Genomic DNA, 25,004 nt, shown 5'->3' with positions numbered 1-25,004 from the left:
GACAACTACTTATTCACCCACTCATTCATCCTGGACATCTAGGTCGTTCCCACGTCTTGCCTGTTATAAATAACACTTGAGTGACCATGGGGGTGCAGATATCTTTTTGAGTTAGTGTTGTCATTGCCTTTGGATATATTCCCAGAAACGGAATTGCTGGATCATATGGTAGTTCTAATTTTAATTTTTTTGAGGGTCCTCCATACTGTTCTCCACAGTGGCCATACTGATTTATATTCCCATCCACAGTGCCTGAGGGCCCCTGTTCCCCACACGCATGCCGGCACTTGCTCTCCATGGCCTTTCTGGTGGTGGCCGTTCTCGTAGCTGGGAGGTGACAGCTCACGGTGATGTGAATTTGCATTCACCTAACGACCAGCGATGTTGAGCGTCTTTCACGTGCCTCTTGACTTTTCATACGTCTTCTTTAGAGAAATATTTGTTCCAATTCTTTGCCCACTTTTCAATTGGGTTATTTGGGCTTTTTGCTATTGAATTGCATGGCTTCTTTGTATTTTTTGGATATTGACCCATTATCAGAGATATACGGTTTGCAAGTATCTGTGCTTGTTATACAGAGCAAGGCACATCAGTGTGTTCAGTTGGCACTGGCTGGTCGTGGCCACTGCAGGGATGTGTGTTGAGTTAGTAGAGGCGGCGTCTGGATGTGCTTTGTGAGAGCCTTCATCACAGGAGAGCAACCAGGCTGACCCCCAAGAACAGTGTGGAGTTCTATCCTGTATGGTACCAGGCTCTGCAGTACCCTTGCCAGCTAAAGAGAGAGAGGAAATTTTAATCAATGTTTAGCGTGCAGTTCAGATTTGCCATGTACCAGGCATATGCAATGCTAGATACTAGAGATACAAATATACACCAGGAAAGAAAATTATTAAGATGTGATTAAGATCGTGTCCAGCAAGACCAAATTCAGGGGAGAGAAAAAGAGGTATCATTTGACATTACAGAGAGCCCCTTAAAAGGAAACTACAAATACCAATTGTGGAGCCAGCAGCTGAATCCACAGATTTATGGAAAATCTCGGCACCAAATGAGCTTGTAGAACTGTCTCTCTTGAAGGGAAAGCAGAGGGGGAGATGCTGGCCTTCTGGTCTACCTTTCTTTCTGGCCGCAACCAGACTTGACTGGGTTGGTGGAGGCTCATGCTTTCTCATCTTCAAATACTTTGGCTGCTGGTGACCGATGCTTAGAGTCAGAGAAGCACTTCTGACCTCAATGGGCGATTACACTGGCGCTGTCCAAGCTTCTGGGAGTGCTAAGCTTTCTCACAGTCCCCTCCCAACATTCGCTTTACCATTCATGGCAACGTGCCTTTAATGCCCATCATTCTTCCTGCTCAGCTCCACTCTTTCAGAAGTCTCTGTACACTCAGAATAAGCAGTAAGCCTGAAAAGATGAGAGGTTTTTAAATTTGGCCTCCTCCCCACCCTAGCAAATGAGGTGGAGTTTATTAGCAGCTTCACTTATGTTGAATTTTACTTATGAATGCTGATGACTTATATATGAATTTAGTTTTGTTTTATATGCATTGTGTGTGCAGCCACATAGGCACACATTTATTTTCACTCTTGTACTGTTGGACAGCGGCTGCTAACGTCCATAATACTGTACAGACTCAAGCTCGGGTCTACCTTTGAGAAAGCTAGGGAGACGCCCGGCACACTGTTAGGGTTCTCCATGACGTTGCAATAGCTGATCAATGAGGCATTTCAGCCCGATGATCAAAGAAACCAGTGGGAAAAGAATCGCTAAAGCTTATTTAAATGAATGGTTGACTTTTTTAGTTGGTTTTTGCTGCTTGATTCAGGCAAAATGTTTAATCTGTTTTTTTTTTTTTTTTAATGTAGCAATAGCTGAAGCAAAAATCTACAGCTTTGAAGACAAATCCAAGTTGGAATTCTAGCTTTACCTCTCAGTTGCTGTGTACTTTGAGCAAGTTAATAACTTCTCTGAGCCTCAGTGTTTTTACTTGTAAAAATGGGGATGGTGATACTTACTGCATAGTGTTTTCAGGAGAACTGTGTCTTAATAATAAATGTAAGGTACTTAGTACAGTCACTGAAAAAAAAACAAATGTTAATTCCCTTCCTCCTAAGAGAGTGATCTTGGATGGATGGATGGATGGATGGTAGTCAGCTCAGAGCGCCTAGCAGATCGTGTTGTTCTGGCTCTCATGGTATTTCAGCTGCAACTCGAATCCTGCCTTGTGGGTCACTCCTGCTCGTCATGGCTCCTGGTCCACACAGGAAAGGACGGGCCGCCAGGGTGGCACCCAGCTGGGCAGAGCACCCAGCAACCCCAAGCCCACGCCCTCCTGTCTGCCTGCGAGTTTCCTGTGAAGGAGGCGGGGAAGGAGTGGGCAGAAGTGAGTCTGGCTTGAGGAATGTATTGGTCGCATCCCACCCCCCACGTGGATTCTTTATTTTTATTCATATTCCAGCATTATTTTATGGTGTAGTTTCTTTCGTAAGCCTCTCTAAATCCTCCGTGGAGCTAGGCGAGATGTAAAACCACGAAGCAGCAGAGATCTGTGTCCAAGTTAACTGTGGTGTGCAGAGGATGCGGGCCCCCACCTTCGGGACGTGATGCCCTGAGCACGTGTGTGCCAAGGGCCTGTGGGGTTCGGCAGCGGTGGGTGGTGCAGTCACCCGTCAGGTCCCATTCAGGCGTCTCCCCTTGAAGGACATAGACCAGGGCCAACAGCTGCCATTGTGCTGGAAGGTCACCCCTTGCTCTTCGGGGCAGAGACCAGACGCAGGAAGTCGTCAGGGCTGTGTCTCCTCACCCGCCTCTGAAGCACAGAGGCCCTGTCGTAGGTTCTTCATCCCTGCCATGCTGGAGCCTCAGCTGACGCATCATAAGCACACGGGACACGAGTGGCCAAGTGAGCGTGTTGCACATGGGGAGAGTATTCAGAATAAATGAAGTGCAGAATTTCAGAGTGCCTGTGAGGAACGGCATTTCAGACAAGTTGTTACTACTCATAGGTACTTCCAGAAACACACACTGTCTGCTCACAAATGCTGCTGAGTGAGTAAGCCCCTGCTTTAATAGATGGATACGCTTGGTTTCTGATCAGCGTGCCGGGCACTGAAGCCCAGTTTGTTGTCGTTGTTTAGTTGCTAAGTCGTGTCTGACTCTTGGCAACACCATGGACTACAGCACTCCCAGCTTCCCCGTCCTTCACTCTCTTGTGGAGTTTGCTTAAATTCAGCTTCATTGAGTTGCTGATGTTATCTAACCATCTCATCCTCTGCCACCCCCTCTTCTCTTGCCTTCAATCTTTCTCAGCATCAGGGTCTTTTCCAATGAGTCAGCACTTCACATGAGGTGGCCGAAATATTGGAGTTTCAGCATCAGCCCTTCCAATGAATATTCAGGGTTAATTCCTTTAGAATTGACTGATTTGATCGCCTTGCAGTCCAAGGGACTCTCAAGAGTCTTCTCCAGCACCACAATTAGAAAGCATCAATTCTTCAGTGCTCAGCCTTCTCTATGGTCCAACTCTCATATTCAAACATGACTATTGGAAAAGCCATAACTTATATACGGACCTTTGTCAACAAAGTGATGTCTCTGCTTTTTAATAAAGCCCAATTACATTTTTTTTAAAGCACACTTTTCAAGTGTTGCCATGCATCTTCTTCTCTGGGAAAGCCGACTGTCTGATATATGACGTTCAGGATTTACGTTGCACAGCAGGCCCTGTCCTGACAGTGCGACGTTCCACCAGGACCCTCCATGACTGTTACTAGTTCTTAACGAAGCCCCAGAGTCAGGTGACGTCACTGGATTTGTATGTTCCTGGAACATCTTCATTTTCCTGGCCTTGTTGTGCCCACCCAGGACCGTATTCTCCGTGCCTGACTGTGTAAGAAATCTGAACGTTCTCCCACTGGAATACACACCTCATGTCAGTGAGTGCCTCATGGTGAATCCTCAGGTAATTACTTTCTGCCTCAGCTGGGGACTTATGGAGCAGAAGCTAAAATTATTCCCGTCTCTAGACAATCCCTGAGGTGGCGGTGAGAGTTAAATATAATTCGTTTGCCTCATGTCTATTACGGTTACTTTTAACTAGCTTGGGGCCCGCTGCCGGCCAGCAGCTGAGGAGGAGGAGGAGGAGGAAGTGTCCGCGTCCACGAGCTCCTGGGAAAGGCAGTCGAGGCTCCGGGCCGGCACTTTCGGGACGGCGCTTCCGGGACCGGTGGAGAGCTGCCCCCACAGTCCCGGCCCTCCCGCCCCCGGAGCCGCAGGCACTGGGCGGGCGAACGGTCCGGAGTGGGCTTGCCAGGGGCAGAGGGGGACGTCCACTCGGCCGCGGGTGCCCTCCGTGCTGATTTGGGTCCAGAACCCCGCAGCTGCAGGAAGAAGCCACGTCCAGGGCCGCCGTCTGCCGTCCCGGTAGTGGGGTTAGCCCTCCTTGCACGTGTCCTTGGTGTCTTCTCCGGCCTCGCAGCCCGGGAGAGGGTTTGCTCTGGAAACGAGCGTTCTTTAAAGAGCCGCACGCGGGTCTTCAGAGGTCGGTTTGGTCGGTTTGGCCACTGCGGGACGGTCCCCGGGTGATCGCTGTCTGGAGCAGAGTTGACCTCGGGAGAGGTCCCCCCGCTGCCCGCCGGCTCCTCCCCAGAGACAGCGAGGGATCCTCTCGGCAGAAACTGCTCCGGGGTCAGCTGGGGGCCTCAGGGACCATCGAACTGTGTCCAGAACAAAAGTTAAGAATTGCTCTAGGTGACCAGGGACTCCGGCAGGCGAGGGGACAAAATTCTGACCATGAGGAGAGCACCGTCTTGCGTTTTCACAGAAATGTCACGCATCTACTCTGAACACACGTGCACTGTTCTAACAGCTCAAGGGGCAGGCGCAGCTGGAAGAAGTCAGGGAGGCGTTGGTGAGCTGATAGCAGCTGATAGCAGGGGTCCTGGCGGCTACAAGGTGGTTGCAGAGCGGCAAAGCCAACACGGGGAGCGGGGCCTGGAGAGGAAGTAAGCAGACAGCACTGAGGGCCATGGGGTTGGACACAGGATCCCCAAAGTCGGGCCAGCTTTCTTTACCAAATCCAGGTGCACAGTCAGCAGGGCAGACATGCCCACCATGCCCTGATGCTCACCCTGGGACCACCCCCCCACCCCCCCACCCCCCGGCACAGCTGCCCCACTGCCCACCCTGGGCACGGCCCTTCAGACCCCCAGACTCAGCTTCCAGAGGCCAAGCGTCTGACTGTCCAGCTAGCGCTCCATCCTCTGCACCACAAGTTGCTTCCCTTAGGCCCCGACTCTTTGGAAAACTCCCCTTTTCCGTTTCAACCAGATTTTCACCATGGCAGTCATTTGTGGATTGAATGAGCAAGCTGCGATATAAAAGTAAACTGTAGAGGTTACACAACTTCAGGGGCAGGTTAATGATTCCAAGTGTCAAAGTGGAGATTTAGTTTAGGCTGTTAAAATTCAGGAAGGCATCATGAAGCCTCCTGCCTCCCCCTCCCCCTTAAAAATAGCATCTGAAGTCTCCTCGTAGCTGAGTCACTGCTTGGTGTGATCGGGGCTAGGCTGTAACCGGACCTGTCAGAATGAGGCCACAGTGATTCATGATGGAGGCTAAGCCTGGTTACCAAGGACAACGTGTTCCTCTCTGTTTCTTCCCTGGAGTTTGACGACACCATATTTTCTCTTTGGAGTAGAAACCCTTTTGCATAATGACAGTAATGGGATGAGATGGACCTTCCCCCATCACCCACAGAATTGTTCTTTAGTCGCCCAGTTGTGTCTGTTTTGTGACCCCATGGACTGTAGCCCACCAGGCTTCTCTTACAGGCAAGAGTACTGGAGTGTGTTGCCATTTCCTTCTCCAATGCATGAAAGTGAAAAGTGAAAGTGAAGTCTCTCAGTCATGTCCGACTCTTTGCGACCTCATGGACAGCAGCCCACCAGGCTTCTCTACCCATGGGATTTCCCAGGCAAGAGTACTGGAGTGGGTTGCCATCTCCTTCTCCAGGGGATCTTCTCGCTCCACGGATCACACCCAGGTCTCCTGCATTGAAAGGTGGATTCTTTACCACCAAGCCACCTGAAAAACCCCACCCACAGGATTCCTCACTATTTGTTAGGGAAAAGTGTGTAATTAGCATAACTGAAGACTTGTGGAGAACACAGCTGTACAGGACGTGTATTTCATCCACCACTGCAGCCTAATATCAAGCCAGGCCACCAGCCGAGTGCCCAGCACCTTTCAGTTCAGTTCACTCACTCAGTCGTGTCCGACTCTGCGACCCCATGGACTGCAGCACGCCAGGCCTCCCTGTCCATCACCAACTCCTGGAGTTTACTCAAACTCATGTCCATTGAGTTAGTGATACCATCCAACCATCTCATCCTCTGTCGTTCCCTTCTCCTCCTGCCTTAAATCTTTCCCAGCATCAGGGTCTTTTCAAATGAGTCCGTTCTTCACATCAGGTGGTCAAAGTATTAGAGTTCCATGAGCAGCTTTCATGAGCCCCAAACTGAGCGTCCCACTGAGGAGAGACAAAAGATCGACTAGATGTGGTCCCTACCCTAGAGAGAGCTTCCCAGGTGGCACTTGTGGTAAAGAATCTGCCTGCCAGTGCAGGAGACATAAAAGATGCGGGTTCGATTCTTGGATTGGGAAGATCCCCTGGAGAAGGGCATGGCAACCCACTTCAGTATTCTTGCCTGGAGATCTCCTGGACAGAGGAGCCTGGTGGGCTACAGTCCATAGGGTCTCAAAGAGCTGGACACGACTGAGCGACCTAGCCCGTACACACACTCCCCTGGAGGAACCTGGGGAGACAGAGCCAATGAAGGCAGCAGCCTGCACTTCCCACGTGGGTTCTAACCACGTGTGTCTGTTCCCAGCCAGCTTCCTTACGCCCTGTGCTTGGTGGGCAGGTGTCTGAGGGGTCGGCGAGTTTGTGGAGCTGAGGAGAGCTTGTGCTGCCTGCAGCTCCCCGCTTCTGCCATCAGGAGTGGGTCCCCACACGGTTCCCTCCTGCCTTGCTGGGGGCGTGGGTGTGGGCCAGACCACTGAAAGGTGCGAGGGTCTGGGGAAACCGAGTGCAGTTGCTGTGGTTTATTCTCAAAGTGGGACTTGGGCAGGAAGGAACCCTGTACTCCTGCACGCGTGCAGAATCCGGCTGCACTGCTGTCGGCCGGACCTGCGCCAGCTCTTGGGAAGTGAGGGCAGAGATCGGGAGCTCCGGTGCTTTCCAGGAAGCAGAAGGGCTTCACCCCAGCGCCCACGATGCCTGTTGCCAATAAACTCAGATTTATGGGAGATGAGACTTCCAGAAGAGGGTGCCTTGTAGACAGATGTGCACAGAGAGGCAGGGGTGCCAACATGAGCTCTCTGGACACAGGATATGTGGGAGCACGGGATGGATTTTGTCTATGGGCATAGATGGAGATACGTACAGATAATGTACACCTACCTTCCAGAAGAGTAGGATGTACCGCAAGATGTTAACTCTGCTTGTCTCTGGATCATAGGATTGTGGTAGCCTTTAACGTTGTTTTTCCCTTATGTATTTATTTTCATTTAAAATCATTTATATGAATCAATCAACCAAATACTAAGCAAAATGTTGAAGTTAGACTTTCCAAGAGTGGGTGGTCCAGCCGAAGACCTCTTGTGCGTTATATTCCAGCACTGAGTCAGAAGCCATTTATCCTGAAGATGTGTCCTTTTTTGGGTCAGTTTAAAGATAACTATTTTCAGGCAGTGCATCCTTTTCCTAAAAAAGAAGAAAAGAAAAAAATAGGGAAGTAGATGTCATAAATTCACAAAACAGAAAGTGTTCCACGTTGATAATTGTGTTTTCTTTGCATCTAAAGCTAACACTGGTAACAGCCCAGATTCTCCATTTGTGGTGTTCTCATCAAGTTAACCTCCTTTTAAGGTTGTGTTTGATAGAAATGTTAAGAGGAAAGCTTACTGGTCAGAAATGTTCCCTTGATAGAAGACTGATGGTGGAAAAGACTGAGGGCAGGAGAAGAAGGGGGTGATAGAGGATGAGATGGTTGGATGGCATCACCGACTCGATGGGCATGAGTTTGAGCAAGCTCTGGGAGCTGGTGGTGGACAGGGAGGCCTGGCGTGCTGCAGTCCATGGGGTCGCAAAGAGTTGGACACGACTTGGTGACTGATCAACAACAACCGTTGTCCAAATGTTAGTTCTCATTGTCCTCCAGAGCCCACGGAGGACACTGATGGTTGGCCCCTGGGGGGCATGGAAACGCACTGAGACAGCCGACTGGCCACTGGGAGACGCTGCTGCCCTGCACGCACCCCACCAGCGCAGGCAGGCCTTCACAGGTGCGCTTTATGGCCTGCAGCACTTGGGAACGTGTGGGCCACCCAAGCGTGTTTTCTTCACAGGAGCTCTGGGAATGCCTGACTTCTTTTTACATAGGCTCAGATTCTGACTGGGAGTTAGAAGGCACAATCCATACGTTTTTCTCAAATTGGAATGATTTTAACTTAAATGAGATCAGTATCCCTAAGTTCTTCTGGGAGAAGTGTTACGTTTCCCATTTCCAACATTATAAAATACTTCCATATTTGTGGCGTTTTGTACTCTGAGGAATTCTTCAAAAGAGAGCATGTGCTTCAGTTTTCTTCATTATTCAAAAGAAAAAGCTGAGCTCAACGCCGTCAAAGGGAAATGCCCAGAGTCCCCAGAAGAAGCTGGTGGCAGGGCTGGGGCCAAAGCCCCGCTCTCTTTTTACTCCTTTGAATATGTGGTACTTATTACCTAAGATTTCCAGCTATTATGAGGAACTACAACAGTGTTTTCTAACAATGTAGGTGGTCAATCAATATTTGATGAAGACATTGTTTAATAAACTTGCATATTTATTGATCCATTGAGTCGATAAAAAGTGTAGCACATCTGGATATACACACATAGGTAGGTAGGTAGGGGGATGGACAGATGGATGGATGGACAAATGGATGACGGGTACTAGGTAGCACGTAGCACCAGCGTGCCTGCTCTCTGTCTGCACAAGGATTTAGTTATTGCGTGTCCTCGATCCACCCGCTCTCTTCAAAGGAAGAGGCTCTGCCACGACAAGACCCAGCACCGCCTAAAATAAAATTTTTTAAAAAAGGAAGAGGCTCTGGGGAGGAGTGACAGAGAATTTTAGGAGACAGAGAAAGTATACTCCTTTTTACTGCAAACGTGCTAGGTGGAAAGCCATACACAGTTGCACGCAGGTATTTTGGTATCAGCGTAGTATTGTCTTCAGTACCCGTTTAGTCAGAAAATATGTCAGCTGACACTCCGCAGGCACCAAATGGTGCCAAAGAGACATGTTAAATGAGGATACATCGTGGAGCGTGTGTAGGAGGAACGGTACCCAGTGATCACACCATGCGTCTTTGTTTTGGGTTTGTGTTTTCAAGTTGCTGCTATTGTATTTTGAAATAGTAACGTAGAAAACCGTGAAAGAAGAGCTCACCTTCCACAAATTAGAGTGAAGAGGCGCAGGTAAATGAAGTAACGTGGACTAGTTCATGAACACCCTCAGAAGGGACCTCGTTTTCGTCATGTCTTCTGTTGGTTTCACATACCAAGCAGAAAGGTAAATTTCTCACTTGCTTTACGCGGTCACAGAATATGTCTTCTTAATCACCTTTTGCCCGTATTGAACCACATCTTGGTCATAACTGTGGCACATGCTACATTGAAACTATGGTGAAATCATTCTTTTTGTTTCTCCTTAGGGAAATTTCACTGCTTTATCGAATGAAGGAGGCATTGAAAGTACAAATTAAAGATAACTACTATTAATACGTTTGGTTAGGCTCATATAGACAAATAATAACAGTCAAAACAGCCTGACTCAAGTTTGCTACAAAAAAACGTTCAATGCACTGCCTCTAAGTATGCAAGAAAAAGTTCCTGCTGGAGACTCTTTACTTATTTTGGCTTCTCTGGCTCTGCCTTGTGGGCCTGTAGGCTTCGCTGCCTGGTGGCAGGTGGGATCTTAGTTTTCCAACCAGGGATCAAACCCACATCCCCTTCATTGGAAAGCTGATTCTTAACCACTGGACGACCAGGGAAGTCCCCCTAATGGTATTTAAAGATGTCTGTCAGCTTTGGTTATCAAGGCTACTCACTTGAACAGAGGATTAGATGAACCAGGGCTCTCTGTCATTTCTATTATTGATGATCTATTTTATTTACTCCTTCTTTTTCTCTCCTCCATTCTCATATTGGGCCCTTTTAGGCATTCAGTTGGATTTTGCATTTGTTAGATATAAACAACAGCATACATATCAGACTGGAATCTTATTCCGAAGCATGCATTTATATAATCTTCCATTTTTAAATCATGAGGCTAACAGCATGTTTTACTGTACATGCCTCTGGTGCCCTAGTTTGGGACCTGCTTAAATTCTCAATAGCATCCTAAGAAAAGTATCACAGAGAGCAACATTTACCACAAAGACATTTATGTCACACTGAGGTAGTGTAAGTTGCGTGCTTTGTAATCATACAGTGCTACTGCTGCTGCTGCTAAGTCGCTTCAGTCGTGCCCGACTCTTTGCGACCCCACAGACGGCAGCCCACCAGCCTCCCCTGTCCCTGGGATTCTCCAGGCAAGAACACTGGACTGGGTTGCCATTTCCTTCTCCAATGCATGAAGGTGAAAAGTGAAAGTGAAGTAGCTCAGTCCTGTGCGACTCTGAACGACCCCATGGACTGCAGCCTACTGGGCTCCTCCATCCACGGGATTTTCCAGGCAAGAGTACTGGAGTGGGGTGCCATCGCCTTCTCCGAATCATATAGTAAATGATTGCAAATAGTGTTTGATATAGAAAGGGTTCAAAGTGGTTTGAAAATTTTTGTATGGAGCCATTTTTTGAATGTGAAAGTCTCATTCTGTTTACTCGTGTATTAAATGCTCCCAGACTTAATAACCGGAAGCTTCTGTGTTTGTATTATATATTAGGAAGGGAAAGGCTTGACAGTCAATCTTAAGTGTTGGTGTGCCCCATTTTGCCTTGGGGATCACGACTCCAGGGTTCCCTCCCTCACTCTTGTGTTGTCCCGTGATATTTGCTGCTTCCTGAAGTCAATATAGACAGATCTGAGCCAACTTAAGTGTTGTCTCAATATTTACCTACAGAGAAAATTCCATTTGAGAAAACCGCAGAGCATGGCCCTTCCTGGAACAGCAGGGAGATGGTTATTACTGTCAGAAAGACCTGTTTGTTTTGCCCTGCTTTTCTATAAAAGTGACCAAATGAGTGTTTTAAAAATCCAGCTCAAATTCAGAGGCGTTTTGTATATTTAAAGTAGCCACATATCTAAGATTGTTCATGGTTTCATAAACTGCTTTTCTTTCAATTAAAAACATTAGAAATGTAGTGTCTTAGTAAAACTTTTACACAATTTTGTGAGTCAAAACAAATCCTTTATCAAGCGACACGTCCTGCTTTTCTTTTCTTTTTTAAATACAGATTTGGTATAAGTGCTGAGAATCAAACAAACGTCATTAGAAAGGACTAGTCCACAAGAGAATCAAAAAGCAACGTCTGTATTCAGTTTTCCTGCATCCTGTCCTCCCAGCTCCTTTCAACCAGCTTTCTTCCCGCCCTGCTCTACATTGCCCCTGTGCGCCTTAATGTCTGTTCAGAATTTGGTAATGAATCGTCGTCGTAAAATTCCGTTGGCCAGGCTTCTCTGACAGCGGGGCCATCAGGATGCTCTGTTGCAAACACTTTCTCATCACTAGAGCTGCTGCACAAAGACACAGGAGCCGCCTCCAATTCCTCCCACCCGTGGCGGGGGAGGTCCTACAGGTACCGGTGCGTCTCTGCTGCTGGCAATGGCCTTGCCCCACTGCTTTGGGACACACACCTGGCTTCAGTGAGGAGGACGGTGGGGACTGGGTGCCCACCCCCGACAGAGACCCACCAGGACTCTTGCCAAAGCCAAGTCTTTTTCCCTTCACCCAAGTGCTCATGTAACAGAGTGTGTGTGTGCGTTTCTCGTTTTGCCTTGCACGTGTTTGAAATGGTTGTTTTCACATCTTATTTTACCCACTTGATTGTGCAGTTCCCAGGGGGCAGGGTTGTTTGTCACTCCGGGCACAGAGCAGGCGTGCAGGAAATGTGTGTGGAGTGACTGAGCAAAGGAACCTGTCAGACGGGCAGCTAAGCCTGGCAGCAGCGTGAGTCTGGGTTCAGATGACAGCGGTGAAGATGGCAGAAGCAGGCGGATGCGATGTGCAGGGAGGCAACTGAGAGGCAGGTGCGCGAGGTTCTGGGAGTCGGGCCGTGCGTCAGCAGAGGGCGAGCTCGTGGGCAGAGCTGGAGATGGGGACTCCACCAGAGCAGGGTCGGGAGGGGCGATGAGGTGAATGAACGTGGAGAAACCGTGTCAAAAATCTTGTTCTCAAAGAAACCTTCTCTAAACGTGTGTCCCTCCCAGCCTGCGACATCCCCTCCCCTCACCGAGCCCCACCCAGTTTCCCAAGATCACTCTTCAGATAAATGACTTTTGAGCACAAAAACCCTCTTTGATAGAACCAGTGGATGCACTTGTTTTAAAGAGCGCCTCCCTCTGTTCCTGAAGGTCACGGTCCTTGTAGACTCAGGAGGAGGGGGAGGGATGGGGAACCTGGAGGCTGGTAAGGGGGGGTTGAGGGTCAGCCCTCAGCCTCGGCGGCACCCCCTTCAGTTCAGTTCAGTTCAGTTCAGTCGCTCAGTCCTGTCCGACTTTTGCGACCCCATGAACCACAGCATGCCAGGCCTCCCTGTCCTTCACCAACTCCCAGAGTTCACCCAAAGCCATGTTCATTGAGTCAGTGATGCCATCCAACCATCTCATCGTCTGTCGACCCCTTCTCCTCCTGCGCTCATTCTTTCCCAACATCAGGGTCTTTTCAAATGAGTCAGCTCTTCGCATCAGGTAGCCAAAGTATTGGAGTTTCAGCTTCAACATCAGTCCTTCCAATGAACACTCAGGACTGATCTCCTTCAGAATGGACTGGTTGGATCTCCTTGCAGTCCAAGGGACTCTCAAGAGTCTTCTCTAACACCACAGTTCAAAAGCATCAATTCTTCAGCACTCAGCTTCCTTCACAGTCCAACTCTCACATCCATACATGACCACTGGAAAAACCATAGCCTTGACTAGACGGACCTTTGTTGGCAAAGTAATGTCTCTGCATTTTAATACGCTATCTCAGTTGGTCATAACTTTCCTTCCAAGGAGTAAGCGTCTTTTAATTTCATGGCTGCAGTCACCATCTGCAGTGATTTTGGAGCCCAGAAAAATAAAGTCAGCCCCTATTTCCACTGTTTTCCCATCTATTTGCCATGAAGTGATGGGACTGGATGCCATGATCTTCGTTTTCGCATGTTGAGCTTTAAGCCAACTTTTTCACTCTCCTCTTTCACTTTCATCAAGAGGCTCTTTAGTTCCTCTTCACTTTCTGCCATAAAGGTGGTGTCATCTGCATATCTGAGGTTATTGATATTTCTCCCGGCAATCTTGATTCCAGCTTGTGCTTCCTCCAGCCCAGTGTTTCTCATGATGTACTCTGCATATAAGTTAAATAAGCAGGGTGACAATATACAGCCTTGACGTACTCCTTTTCCTCTTTGGAACCAGTCTGTTGTTCCATGTCCAGTTCTAACTGTTGCTTCCTGACCTGTATACAGGTTTCTCAAGAGGCAGGTCAGGTGGTCTGGTATTCCCATCTCTTTCAGAATTTTCCACAGTTTGTGGTGATCCACATAGTCAAAGACTTTGGCATAGTCAATAAAGCAGAAATAGATGTTTTTCTGGAACTCTCTTGCTTTTTTGATGATCTGGTGGATGTTGGCAATTTGATCTCTGGTTCCTCTGCCTTTTCTAAAACCAGCTTGAACATCTGGAAGTTCACAGTTCACATATTACAGAAGCCTGGCTTGGAGAATTTTAAGCATTACTTTACTAGTGTGTGAGATGAGTGCAATTGTGCGGTGGTTTGAGCATTCTTTGGCATTGCCTTTCTTTGGGATTGGCATGAAAACTGACCTTTTCCAGTCCTGTGGCCAATGCTGAGTTTTCCAAATGTGCTGGCATGTTGAGTGCAGCACTTTCACAGCATCATCTTTCAGGATTTGAAATAGCTCAACTGGAATTCCATCACCTCCACTAGCTTTGTTCGTAGTGATGCTTTCTAAGGCCCACTTGACTTCACATTCCAGGATGTCTGGCTCTAGGTCAGTGATCACACCATTGTGATTATCTTGGTTGTGAAGCTCTTTTTGTACAGTTCTTCTGTGTATTCTTGCCACCTCTTCTTAATATCTTCTGCTTCTGTTGGGTCCCTACCATTTCTGTCCTTTATTGAGCCCATTTTTGCAAGAAATGTTCCCTTGGTATCTCTAATTTTCTTGAAGAGATCTCTAGTCTTTCCCATTCTTTTGTTTTCCTGTATTTCTTTGCATTGATCGCTGAGGAAGGCTTTTGCATTGATCGCTGAGGAAGGCTTTCTTATCTCTCCTTGCTGTTCTTTGGAACTCTTCATTCAAATGGGTATATCTTTCCTTTTCTCCTTTGCTTTTCACTTCTCTTCTTTTCACAGCTATTTGTAAGGCCTCCTCAGACAGCCATTTTGCTTTTTTGCATTTCTTTTTCTTGGGGATGGTCTTGATTCCTGTCTCCTGTACAGTGTCACAGACCTCCATCCATAGTTCATCAGGCACTCTGTCTATCAGATCTAGTCCCTTAAATCTATTTCTCACTTCCACTGTATAATCATAAGGGATTTGATTTAGGTCATACCTAAATGGCCTCAGAGAAGGTGATGGCACCCCACTCCAGTACTCTTACCTGGAAAATCCCACGGACGGAGGAGCCTGGTAGGCTGCAGTCCATGGGGTCACTAAGAGTCGGACACGACTGAGCGACTTCACTTTCCCTTTTCACTTTCATGCATTGGAGAAGGAAACGGCAACCTACTTCAGTATTCTTGCCTGGAGAATCCCAGGGACAGGGAAGCCTGGTGAGCTGCTGTCTACGGGGTTGCACAGAGTCGGACACGACTGAAGTGACTTAGCTAAATGGCCTAGTGGTTTTCTCTACTTTCTTCAATTTAAGTCTGAATTTGGCAATAAGGAGTTCATGGTCCAAGCCACAGTCAGCTCCCAGTCTTGTTTTTGCTGACTGTATAGACCTTCTCCATCTTGAGCTGCAAAGAATATAATCAGTCTGATTTCGGTGTTGACCATCTGGGGATGTCCATGTGTAGAGTCTTCTCTTGTGTTGTTGGAAGAGGGTGTTTGCTATGACCAGTGCGTTCTCTTGGCAAAACTCTATTAGCCTTTGCCCTGCTTCATTCTGTACTCCAGGGCCAAATTTGTCTGTTACTCCAGGTGTTTCTTGACTTCCTACTTTTGCATTCCAGTCCCCTATAATGAAAAGGACATCTTTTTTGGGTCTTAGTTCTAGAAGGTCTTGTAGGTCTTCATAGAACTGTTCAGCTTCTTCAGTGTTTCTGGTCGGGGCATAGACTTGGATTACTGTGATACTGAATGGTTTCCCTTGGAAACGAACAGAGATCATTCTGTTGTTTTTGAGATTGCATGCAAGTACTGCATTTCGGACTCTTTTGTTGACCATGATGGCCACTCCATTTCTTCTAAGGGATTCCTGCCCACAGTAGTAGATATAATGGTCATCTGAGTTAAATTCACCCATTCCAGTCCATTTCAGTTCGCTGATTCCTAGAATGTCGACATTCAGTCTTGCCATCTCGTGTTTGACCACTTCCAATTTGCCTTCATTCATGGACCTGACATTCCGGGTTCCTATGCAATACTGCTCTTTACAGCATCAAACCTTGCTTCTGTCACCAGTCACATCCACAGCTGGGTGTTGTTTTTGCTTTGGCTCCATCCCTTCATTCTTTCTGGAATTATTTCTCCACTGATCTCCAGTAGGATATTGGGCACCTACCAACGTGGGGAGTTCATCTTTCAGTATCATATCTTTTTGCCTTTTCATACTGTTCATGGGGTTCTCAAGGCAAGCATAGTGAAGGGGTTTGCCATTCCCTTCTCCAGTGGGCCACATTTTGTCAGACCTCTGCACCATGACCTGTCCGTCTTGGGTGGCCCCATATGGCATGGCTTAATTTCATTGAGTTAGGCAAGGCTGTGGTCCATGTGATCAGATTGGGTAGTTGTCTGTGATTATGGTTTCAGTCTATCTGCCCTCTGATCCCATCTCTCAGTGCCTACCGGCTTACTTGGGTTTCACTTACCTTTGATGTGGGGTCTCTCTTCACGGCTGCTCCAGCAAAGCGCAGCCACTGCTTCTTACGTCTGACGCGGGGTAGCTCCTCTCGGCCGCCGCCCCTGACCTCAGGCGCAACCTCTCGGTTGCGCTCGTGCGCCGTTGCAGCTGCCGCGCACCCTTGCTTAGGGTGAAATTGGCACCCTGAGCCCCGCGTGGGTGTCCTCTGGGTCACGTCGCCCCAGCCACCCTTTGTGACCCAAGCATCGCCTGGACACCGTCTGCACCATCTCAGGCCCCTGGAGCATCAGCCACGTCTGTCCCCACATCCCTGAGAAACACAGAAGATGTGAGCAGGGGTGTGGGGGGCCAGGGGTGGGTGTGCTCGCTGGGGTCCAGGAGCCGTACAGCGGGTGTCGAGAAGGGTCGTCTTCAGTCCCAGTGCCCTGCTCTTGCACGCCTTGCACGGAGCTCCCAAGGGCGTCTCCAAAGCTGCCAGACGGCATGATGCCGGGTGCTCCCAAGTGTTCATCCACTGCATCTGCTCCCAGCGACTCGGGCTGTGGTCTCGCCTTAACCCAGAAGTGCGCCCTTCGGGGGTAGAAGAGAGAGCTGGGCGCCGGGCCATCCTGCCAGAGGCCTGTCCTCAGGAAACCGTCACGTGGGGTCGTCTGCTGGTGAAGAGATGCCCGGCAGCCGCTGACCTTCCACTGAAGCCAGAAAATGGGTGACCGGCGGGCCTTGTACCTCCTGCTCCCTCCTTCAGGCTGTGCTTTTCAAGGGACGACACCCTTGATCTGGAGAGACCGTGCCTGCAAGACGTTAAACCTAGGACCTCGAAATGAGTGATCCCGGGCCTCAGAAAGGTCACTGGAACTAAATGTGCCCTCAGGTCAGGAGACTTCTCTCCCCTTTTTTAAAAACATCCGAGCACAGTGTAAGCCCTGCTTTCCCGGCCTCCCCGTTGAGGGTCTCTGCAGGGTTCGCAGAGCTGTGACTTCCTGCCGTCTCCTCCAGCCCCAAACAGCTGTTCCTGGGCCCCGTCCGTCGCCCCTGCTCCTCGTCCGCCATGCTGCAGGCCGTCACTTCCCCGTGTTGGTGCCTGTCCGTTCCCCAGGACGCCCTCAGTGGCGTGAACACGTGTGCAAAAGGTTGGACATAATGGAAAGGAGACTAACGCTGAGCCTGGGCCCCGCGGTCGTGGCGGGTTATCAGGGCGAGTCCCCATCAGAGTCAGTCCCTGGCTGCCCCCGTCTTGTCTCCTGGGCGATGCTAGGAAGCTCCGGTCTCCTTGGAGGAAACCCGCCTCGTGTCCTGGCTCCCCCTCAGGGCCTCTCTTCCCCAAACACCCACCTCTCGGGCCTCACCCCAGGAAGTCCCACGAGTCACTTCCTTTGCCCGAGCCCTGCGGGATCCTTTACTTCACCGTGTGGCTGGCCTCCCTTTGTCTTCTTCAGCGTCCCTGTCCTCAGGGCTTCACTGTTCATCGTAAAGAATTCATCCACCTGTTTTTGCAGAATAAAGACTTGTTCTGCCTCTAAAGCTAAGTAAAGCTAAATCCGCTGACCCAGTGTGGAAACAGCTGCATCCAGGTATAGGTTGATAGCCCGTGTTTCTTTCTGCCCTACAGTGAAATCTGATTTCAGCAAGCTCTGCTCCGTGGCCACCATTAGAGCGCAGCTCGCTGCTGAGGCCCAGGGATGTCTGCAAGCCCGCCGTGTGGCCAGAGCCCCAGGCTATCCTTGGGTGTTGCGCCGATAGAGCAATGTTGGATGCAGCCCACTGCCCTTCCGGCAAGGAGACGCTTCACCAGGAAAACAGGACTGCAGCCCTGACGGCAAGAGAGGCCCAGACCACTGTGAAGAGTGATATGGAGGCTTCACTCATGGCTCAGCTGGTAAAGAATCCACCTGCAGTGCAGGAGACCCGCATTTGATCCCTGGGTCAGGAAAAGCCCCTGGAGAAGGAAATGGCAACCCACTCCAGTATTCTTGGCTGGAGAATCCCGTGGATAGCAAAATCTGGTGGTCTACATACAGTCCATGGGCTCGCAAAGAGTCAGACAGGACTTAGCGGCTAAACCACTACCGGAAAATGGAATAGAGAATTGCCACATGATCCCAGCAGTCCCACTCCTGGGTGTGTATATGCGGGCAAAACTGCTGTAATTCAAAAACATACGAGCACTCCAACGTTCATAGCAACACTCTCCACAACCACCAAGACGTGGAAACAAGGTAAGCGTCCATCAGCAGACGAATGGATGAAGAGGGTGCGGCACAGACATGGACCGTTAGCCGTAAAGAGAGTGAAATAACACTGTCTGCAGCAGCACAGCTGCACCTAGAGATGATCATAAAGCGAAGGAAGCGGGATGCAGGAGGACGAGCACAACGTGCGACCATTTGTGTGTGGGATCCAACATAAGGCAGAGGTGAGTTCATCTACAGAACAGAATCGGGCTCACAGAGAGAGGACAGACTGCTGGTTACCAAAGGCGGGGTTGTGTGGGGGTTGAGGCTGAGCAGATGCAGACTGTTACACGTAGGGTGGATCAACAAGGCCCTCCTGTGCAGCACAGGGAGCTGCGTTCACTGTCCTGTGATGAACTGGAGAGGAGAAGCAGATGGAAGGGGATATGTATGTGTGTAAATGGAATCGCTTTGCTGTACAGCAGAAATTAACACGATGTTGTATTTTATTCGATGAAATAAATAAAACAGTGACCCGGAGTCATGCAGGCACCCAGCCCGTGTTCCTTATCCCCGGGGTCAAATAGAGGAGGATGCCTCGTGGGCGTCTGTATCCGGGATGGGGTGGACCAGGGAGTGTGACGTGGGGATCGTGGTGAAGCAGAATAAAGAGGCCCCCTGCCCTGTGCTGCCACACACACCTGAGCTCCGGTCTCCGCACGCTCGTCCTGTCCACCGCCTTCGTCACCGCAGACAGCGCCCCCGGGGCATGGCTTATTGTCCTCTCTTCGTGGTGCTGAGAAGATTCAGCCAGTGCTCCTTCCACCTAACGCCTAACACGATGAGTGTTTTATTGCGTTTCCGTCTAATCTTGTTTCCAAGCTTTTTTTTTTTTCTTTTGCAGAGTTGCATTTTAAATGTATGTAAATGTTTTTTAGCTTTCACAAAGTAAGATTATAGTGGCGCAATCAGTGAAAAAAATCTCGAGCTTTAATAGAAAAATGGACAATTCGATAGAAAACAGTTCACTAAGCAGTTTATCTAAACTTATAGCCCGAAAACAAAATTTAAAAGTTCAGCCTCTCCAGCAATCAACGAAATGCAATTTAAAATAATGATTTCATTTTTCATCCACAGTTAAAATAAATGAAAACAATAACGATGTAGCGAGGCTGGTGCAGGGCTGGGCGCGCGTGTAGAGCTGCAGGAGTGAGTGCACTCTGCCCTGTGGCTCAGCCTGTAGGCGTCCGCACCCTGACCCAGTGGTTCTGCGGTCTCAGGTCTGTGCTGGTGGGTGTAGCTGAGAAACACTCAAAGGCGTCGGCACTGTCGCTTCTAAGAGAATTGAGGAGCACCCTGAGTGAGGTAGCATCCTGTTACCCACAAGGGGACAAACCAGTCACGCGTCTCTAATCCCAACTATTCTGCACATATTTAGAACATCTTAAAGAATCGTTACTGACACGGATGAAGAGGTTCACTGTCTAACTATAGGTGTAGAGGGTGGCAGGGTGTGAACGTGGATGGAAGCGGGTGGCGAGACACTGCAGCTGTGTCGTCCAGGCTCTCAGAACTGCAGGCGGTTTTCACTTTCTTCTCTACATCTCCCCATTTCCCAGATTATTTTCAGTGAGTGGGTGTTTCCCTTGCATATAGGGGAGGAAAAGTTATCTAAAGAGGAAAAAGAAGAAAACCGCTCTCTGGTTGCGGCGTCTGATAAGCATTTTAACCAATGCGAGATGGGAAAATCCCAGGACACACGGCACGTGCCCGGCCCCTGACTCTGCCTGATCCATCTGCTAAGAGCCGCTGACTGTTTTCTCGAGAGATCAGAGAAAGAAAGCAGGCCCTGGCCCCTGGCTGGTGCCTGTATTAACGTCTTTTCAGGTGGATGCCAGCCGTCCCTTTGCCCCCTCCTCTGATTCCCCCACCTCTCCCCTCCGTCGGTGGTTTTTTCCTGAGGCTGCTTGCGTCTGGTCAGTGGTTGAAGTCATCCTTTCCTAGACAATTTGTGAAATGATTTGGAGTTTTCCAAGGACAGTACAGGGTGCTGTAGTCGACCCAGATGATCTTCAGAGCTTGGGCTGCTTGCAGACAGACCACCGTGTTTGGCGAGGTTTGGATTCTGCTCAAAGAACAGGCCCAATCCTACCTTGATTTAGAGAAGACTAGACACCTTGATGGAATATTACACAGTCATTAGACACCACAGACTAGGTTGCAACATCGAAACATGCTGTGAAAGGCAGAAAACAAATTAATACCTATTTATGGTTACAAGTGTTAGAAACATATTACTCATATTGAAAGGGAACAGAGGGAGCGTGGAGAAGTGAAAATGATTAATTTGATGGCAGATGATAGGTTTTTTTCCCCCCCAAATTCTCTGCGCATGCTAAGTTGCTTCAGCCACGTCCAGCTCTTTGCGACTCTGTGGACTGTAGACTGCCAGGCTCTTCCAGCCATGGGATTCTCCAGGCAAGAGTACTGGAGTGGGTTGCCATGCCCTTCTCCAGGGGATCTTCCCGACCCAGGGATCAAACCCAAATTGTTTATGTCTCCTGCATTGGCAGGCCGGGTTCTTTACCACCAGCGCCACCTGGGAAGTCCTTTAATTCTGCAGTGAATGTTTACTGAGCTCTCACTGTATGCCAGACGCTGGGCTGGGCCCACGTGTTCATTTTTAAATGTGGTTATATAATATGTGAACTCCTAAAGAAATATAAGGAAGGGGTGGTGGAATTCATCCTCAGATCTGTCACCAGAGGGACTTCCCTGGTCGTCCAGTGAACTTTCAGAATCCGCCTTCCAATGCAGGTGATGTGGGTTCAGCCCCTGGTAGAGGAAGATCCCGCATGCCTCGGGGCAGCTGAGCCCTTGCCCTGCAGCTGGAGAACTGAGCCTGGTCCACGGGTCCTCTGAAGCAGCAGTTCCACCCCGGGCACACGGTTCGTCTCCCTGATGGCGTTTCCTGCGCTCCGCCCCGCCCGCCTTTTAGAGCGTGGTGAGCAGCTTCCCGTTCAGCGCAGACAGGCGACGGTGCCACCCCTCCACCCGCCGTCCTGTGCAGCGAGCTCTCCCGTCTGGAGTCGTGGCCCCGAGCGTGTGTGGGAATGCGTCAGAGAGTCACCCCGAGGCCAGCTCTGCTGCAGAGCCCACACAGCCCATAGCCCCGCTGGGCCCGTGCCAGCCCTGCCGTCCTCCCATCAGGAGCCTCGCTAGGCACTGCCACTCAGAACCAGTGCAGGGTCCCCTCGGAGAGCAAAGCAAGGTGGATCTCATGAGTCCCTGTAGGTTTGCATTTTGTTCTCCAAGGATTCCTGCCAGCTCAGGGGCTGGTTTGTCTTCATCACCACCGCCCTCCAGGGGCAGCGATGCCAGCCTTGTTTCCAGAGATGCTTCCACCAGACTCGGCTGGACTGAGGGACACGAGAAGCCGACACAGGACACCAGCCTCTCCCCTCCCGGCCCCTGCGGGTCGGCAGGCGTCCGTCCTCGCTGCCTCTCAAGAAGCGAAAGTGTCAGTCACACAGTCACGTCCGACTCTTTGCGACCCCATGGACTGTACCCCACCAGGCTCCTCCGTCCATGGGATTCTCCAGGCAAGAATACTGGAGTGGGTTGCCATTTCCTTCTCCAGGGGATCAAATCCAGGACTCCTGCATTGCAGGTGGATTCTTTACCATTTGAGCCACGAGGGAAGTCCCTTCTCCCTCTCAAAGGCCATATTAAACAGGCCCAGGACCATCACCTAAGGAGACACGCACGGAATGGAGAGGTAGATGGATTTGAAGGACATTGGGGGTGCTAATCTGTACCATCTCACCAGCGAGAGTCTGTTAGGTCGGCGGAAAGACTCTACGAAGAGCAGTTCCTTTGACACCTGGTCCTCGATTCAGCTTCCAGTCCTTCAGACTGCCAGGCCTCCGGACAGCGAGGGGACTCGTGTGTGCTTTCCTGCAGCAATTAGAAAAAGATTAAGTGGAGCCAGAGATCAATCTCCTTTTATAATTTTTCTTCCCGAAGTAGAGAAACTCAGAATGCATCACCCAGAACCCGGGGGATTCAGGGAGGTCTGTGACCCGAGAAGACGTGCGTGTGCCCGCAGCCAGCCACGTGGAGGCAGGGCCACGGCGGAGCGAGGCAGAACCCACCCCCCAAAGGAGGCTGAGGGCGCAGGAAACGTGGTCCTGTTGTTTAGGGACAAAGCCAGTCGATAGTTGCTTCATTTCTGCCAGTTCAGAGAAAGAATGTGTTTCCTCCTGGATATAATTGCTTTTGCATAAGAGATTCATTACTTGGGAGTCAGGTAAGGGGTCTGAGATGCCCCCACCTCGGCTTCCTGCCCTCTCCTCCGTCCCTGGTCCCCATCTGGGCTGCAGAACCAGTGGCCAGCTTCACACTGTCCTGTCGGACCCTGTCTGACCACCCCCAACAGCCAGCCAGACTGTACCCCTGCGGGTCTGCGGGCCTCACGGTCACATCTTGCAAGTCGCTGTTGCGATGGGGAGGCTCTCCTCCCAGGGTGGCTGACCTTGATCTGTGAGCACCACAGAAGGAAAGACATTTCCAGAAGCTCGGTGGACTCTGCCCCACAGAGAAAAGGAAGAACTTAGTTTGAGGACATGGGGTCACAAAGACTTGGACTCGGCCTAGCAATTGACCGACATCAACAAAGTTTGAGGACCAGGTTTAGACTCTCTGGACCAGGGAGCTCCTTCTAAATTCGGACTGAAGTGAGAGAGTGTCTGAGGCTCCAGTTGCAGGGTTGTACTGTGGGCAGGAGGCCGCACCCTCTCCCAGACCGGCCTCAGTGGGGGCCCCAGCACCAGAGTGAGGCCACGTCCAAAGGATGCCCGGAAAAGGCTCGCGTTGCATCGGGTCTCTTACTATTCAAGTCTAGTTACCTTGGCAGTATTTTCCTGGGTTTTAGGTGAGAAAACCTTCAGACCAGAGCCAGAAGAATGGAGACTGTAATTCAGAAAGGATGTTAGTTAGATCGAAGACCCTTAGAATCCAGCCTCCACCGTGTCACTCAGCGGATAGTCGGGCCACTTTCTGCTCCCTCACGTGTAAAATGGTGAAATGATGCCAGGGAAGACTTGAGAGGGCCCGGGGCAGCCAGAGGAGGTGCCTGGACCACAGCGGACCCTCAGGACGCGTCCACACAAGCCCCACAGGTTCGCTCTTGCTAGTGAGAGCTGTCTTGGGTTCCATGAACCTTTTATCCCACTTAAAACTGATCTCAACTCCAGCTTTTAAAATAGCAACTAGCCACTTTCCTTTTCTAGCCATCAAAAACGGGAGCTAAGCTCTCACTTGCCACCACACCCTGAGCTGGGCGTTGTGTAGTCATGTTCAGAATTCACTTTGAAAGCAAGTTTTTTGAAAACCTGGGAGGGAGGTAAAACCTACCTGCAGAAGTTAACAGGCTTCGAAAATGTCATGCTTGAAGGTTAGAAAGTAGACTCTATTTACTGCTAACCAACCTTAGGAGAGGAATGCTAACTTATGTTTATAATACACTGCCTCCCAAGTTTACTGTAATAGATGCCGACGTGAAAATGTGTGTGTACCAATATACCGAATCTGTGCCAGGTGAACCTGTGGGGTGAGGTGTGCGCGTGGTTTTTGTGCATCCCTGCCTTGAGTTCTGGTCCAGGTGTTCAGAACGTGCTGTTCCAAAACCACGCTGATGATACTGTCCTCAGACCCCTCAGCTAGTTGCTGACCATCCCGGGTGTCGGGTCATTCCAATGCCTTATCCTATGGTCCCCACTCTTTTGCCACCAGAAAGTAGGGTCCTTATAAACTCAGATTAATCAATACTATGTCTCCTGAACCCCATCCCCACGTTGAACCCTCTATCAAAGAATTAGTATTTAATCTGTTTTGCAAAATAAATTGTAACGATAATGGTCAGTCACTATTGCACTCTTTAGACACACTCACACACAGCCTGTTAGCCTTCCACACAGCAGTCCAGTCTGCATTCATCTTCAGTGTTCTCAGGATAAATGGGTTGAAGCTTTCACAGTCACAGAGACAATTGTCAAGTGCTGTCAGGTAAAAACCGATGAAAGAGAAAAATGCAGCATTTGAAGAGTGACTGGCGAGATGATGTAAATATTTTATTTTCCTTTTGGAAAGCCCTCACCAGGTCTGCCCCTTCACCACTAATCTCTGAGCAGCCCGATGATTTACAAGGCCCTGTCGTTCAGCTTTTAGGCTGGGAGGAAAGGGAAACCGCTGCTTCCGGGGCGAGGTGAGGCTGTTAGCAGGACATTCCCGGGCAACGTGGCTTGTCTCTTTGCATCGGTCCTGCAGACAAGCGGTAGTGCTCTGGGGAGTCGTTTATCCTGAGCAAGTTGCAAGAAGGCCCGTTTTTTAGTGTGCCTAGAATCAGCATCTGGGTATCTCCGGCTAGTCTAGCTATCTTCAGCCGTGTACAAAGTGCCCCGCCCCGCTCTGCTGACCGTGTTATGCTTGTTTGTGCAGCCGTGTTCCGGGTCCACAGCATCAGGGCACAGTCGGGGAGA

At 49.8% G+C, this 25,004-nt stretch overlaps 1 protein-coding gene across 9 annotated transcripts in view; it reads left to right on the top strand.

Moving 5' to 3' along the window:
• Window positions 1–25,004, top strand: part of FARS2 (phenylalanyl-tRNA synthetase 2, mitochondrial) — a 304,681-nt gene that overhangs the window by 228,479 nt on the left and 51,198 nt on the right. Inside the window, exon 8 of one of the 9 annotated variants that reach the window (XM_061398942.1) lies at window positions 17,904–19,486. The exons of the other annotated variants lie outside the window; for them this stretch is intronic. Coding sequence (XP_061254926.1) covers window positions 17,904–17,913 — 10 coding nt within the window. The 3' untranslated portion in view covers window positions 17,914–19,486. Of the gene's footprint in view, window positions 1–17,903; window positions 19,487–25,004 lie in introns of those variants that run through there. 9 annotated transcript variants of the gene reach the window in all.

The sequence above is a fragment of the Bos javanicus genome, chromosome 23, assembly GCF_032452875.1.
Source record: "Bos javanicus breed banteng chromosome 23, ARS-OSU_banteng_1.0, whole genome shotgun sequence".
Lineage (NCBI taxonomy): Eukaryota > Metazoa > Chordata > Mammalia > Artiodactyla > Bovidae > Bos > Bos javanicus.
The sequence above is the reverse complement of the archived record's forward strand: the minus strand, read 5'-3'. Positions and strand labels throughout refer to the sequence as shown.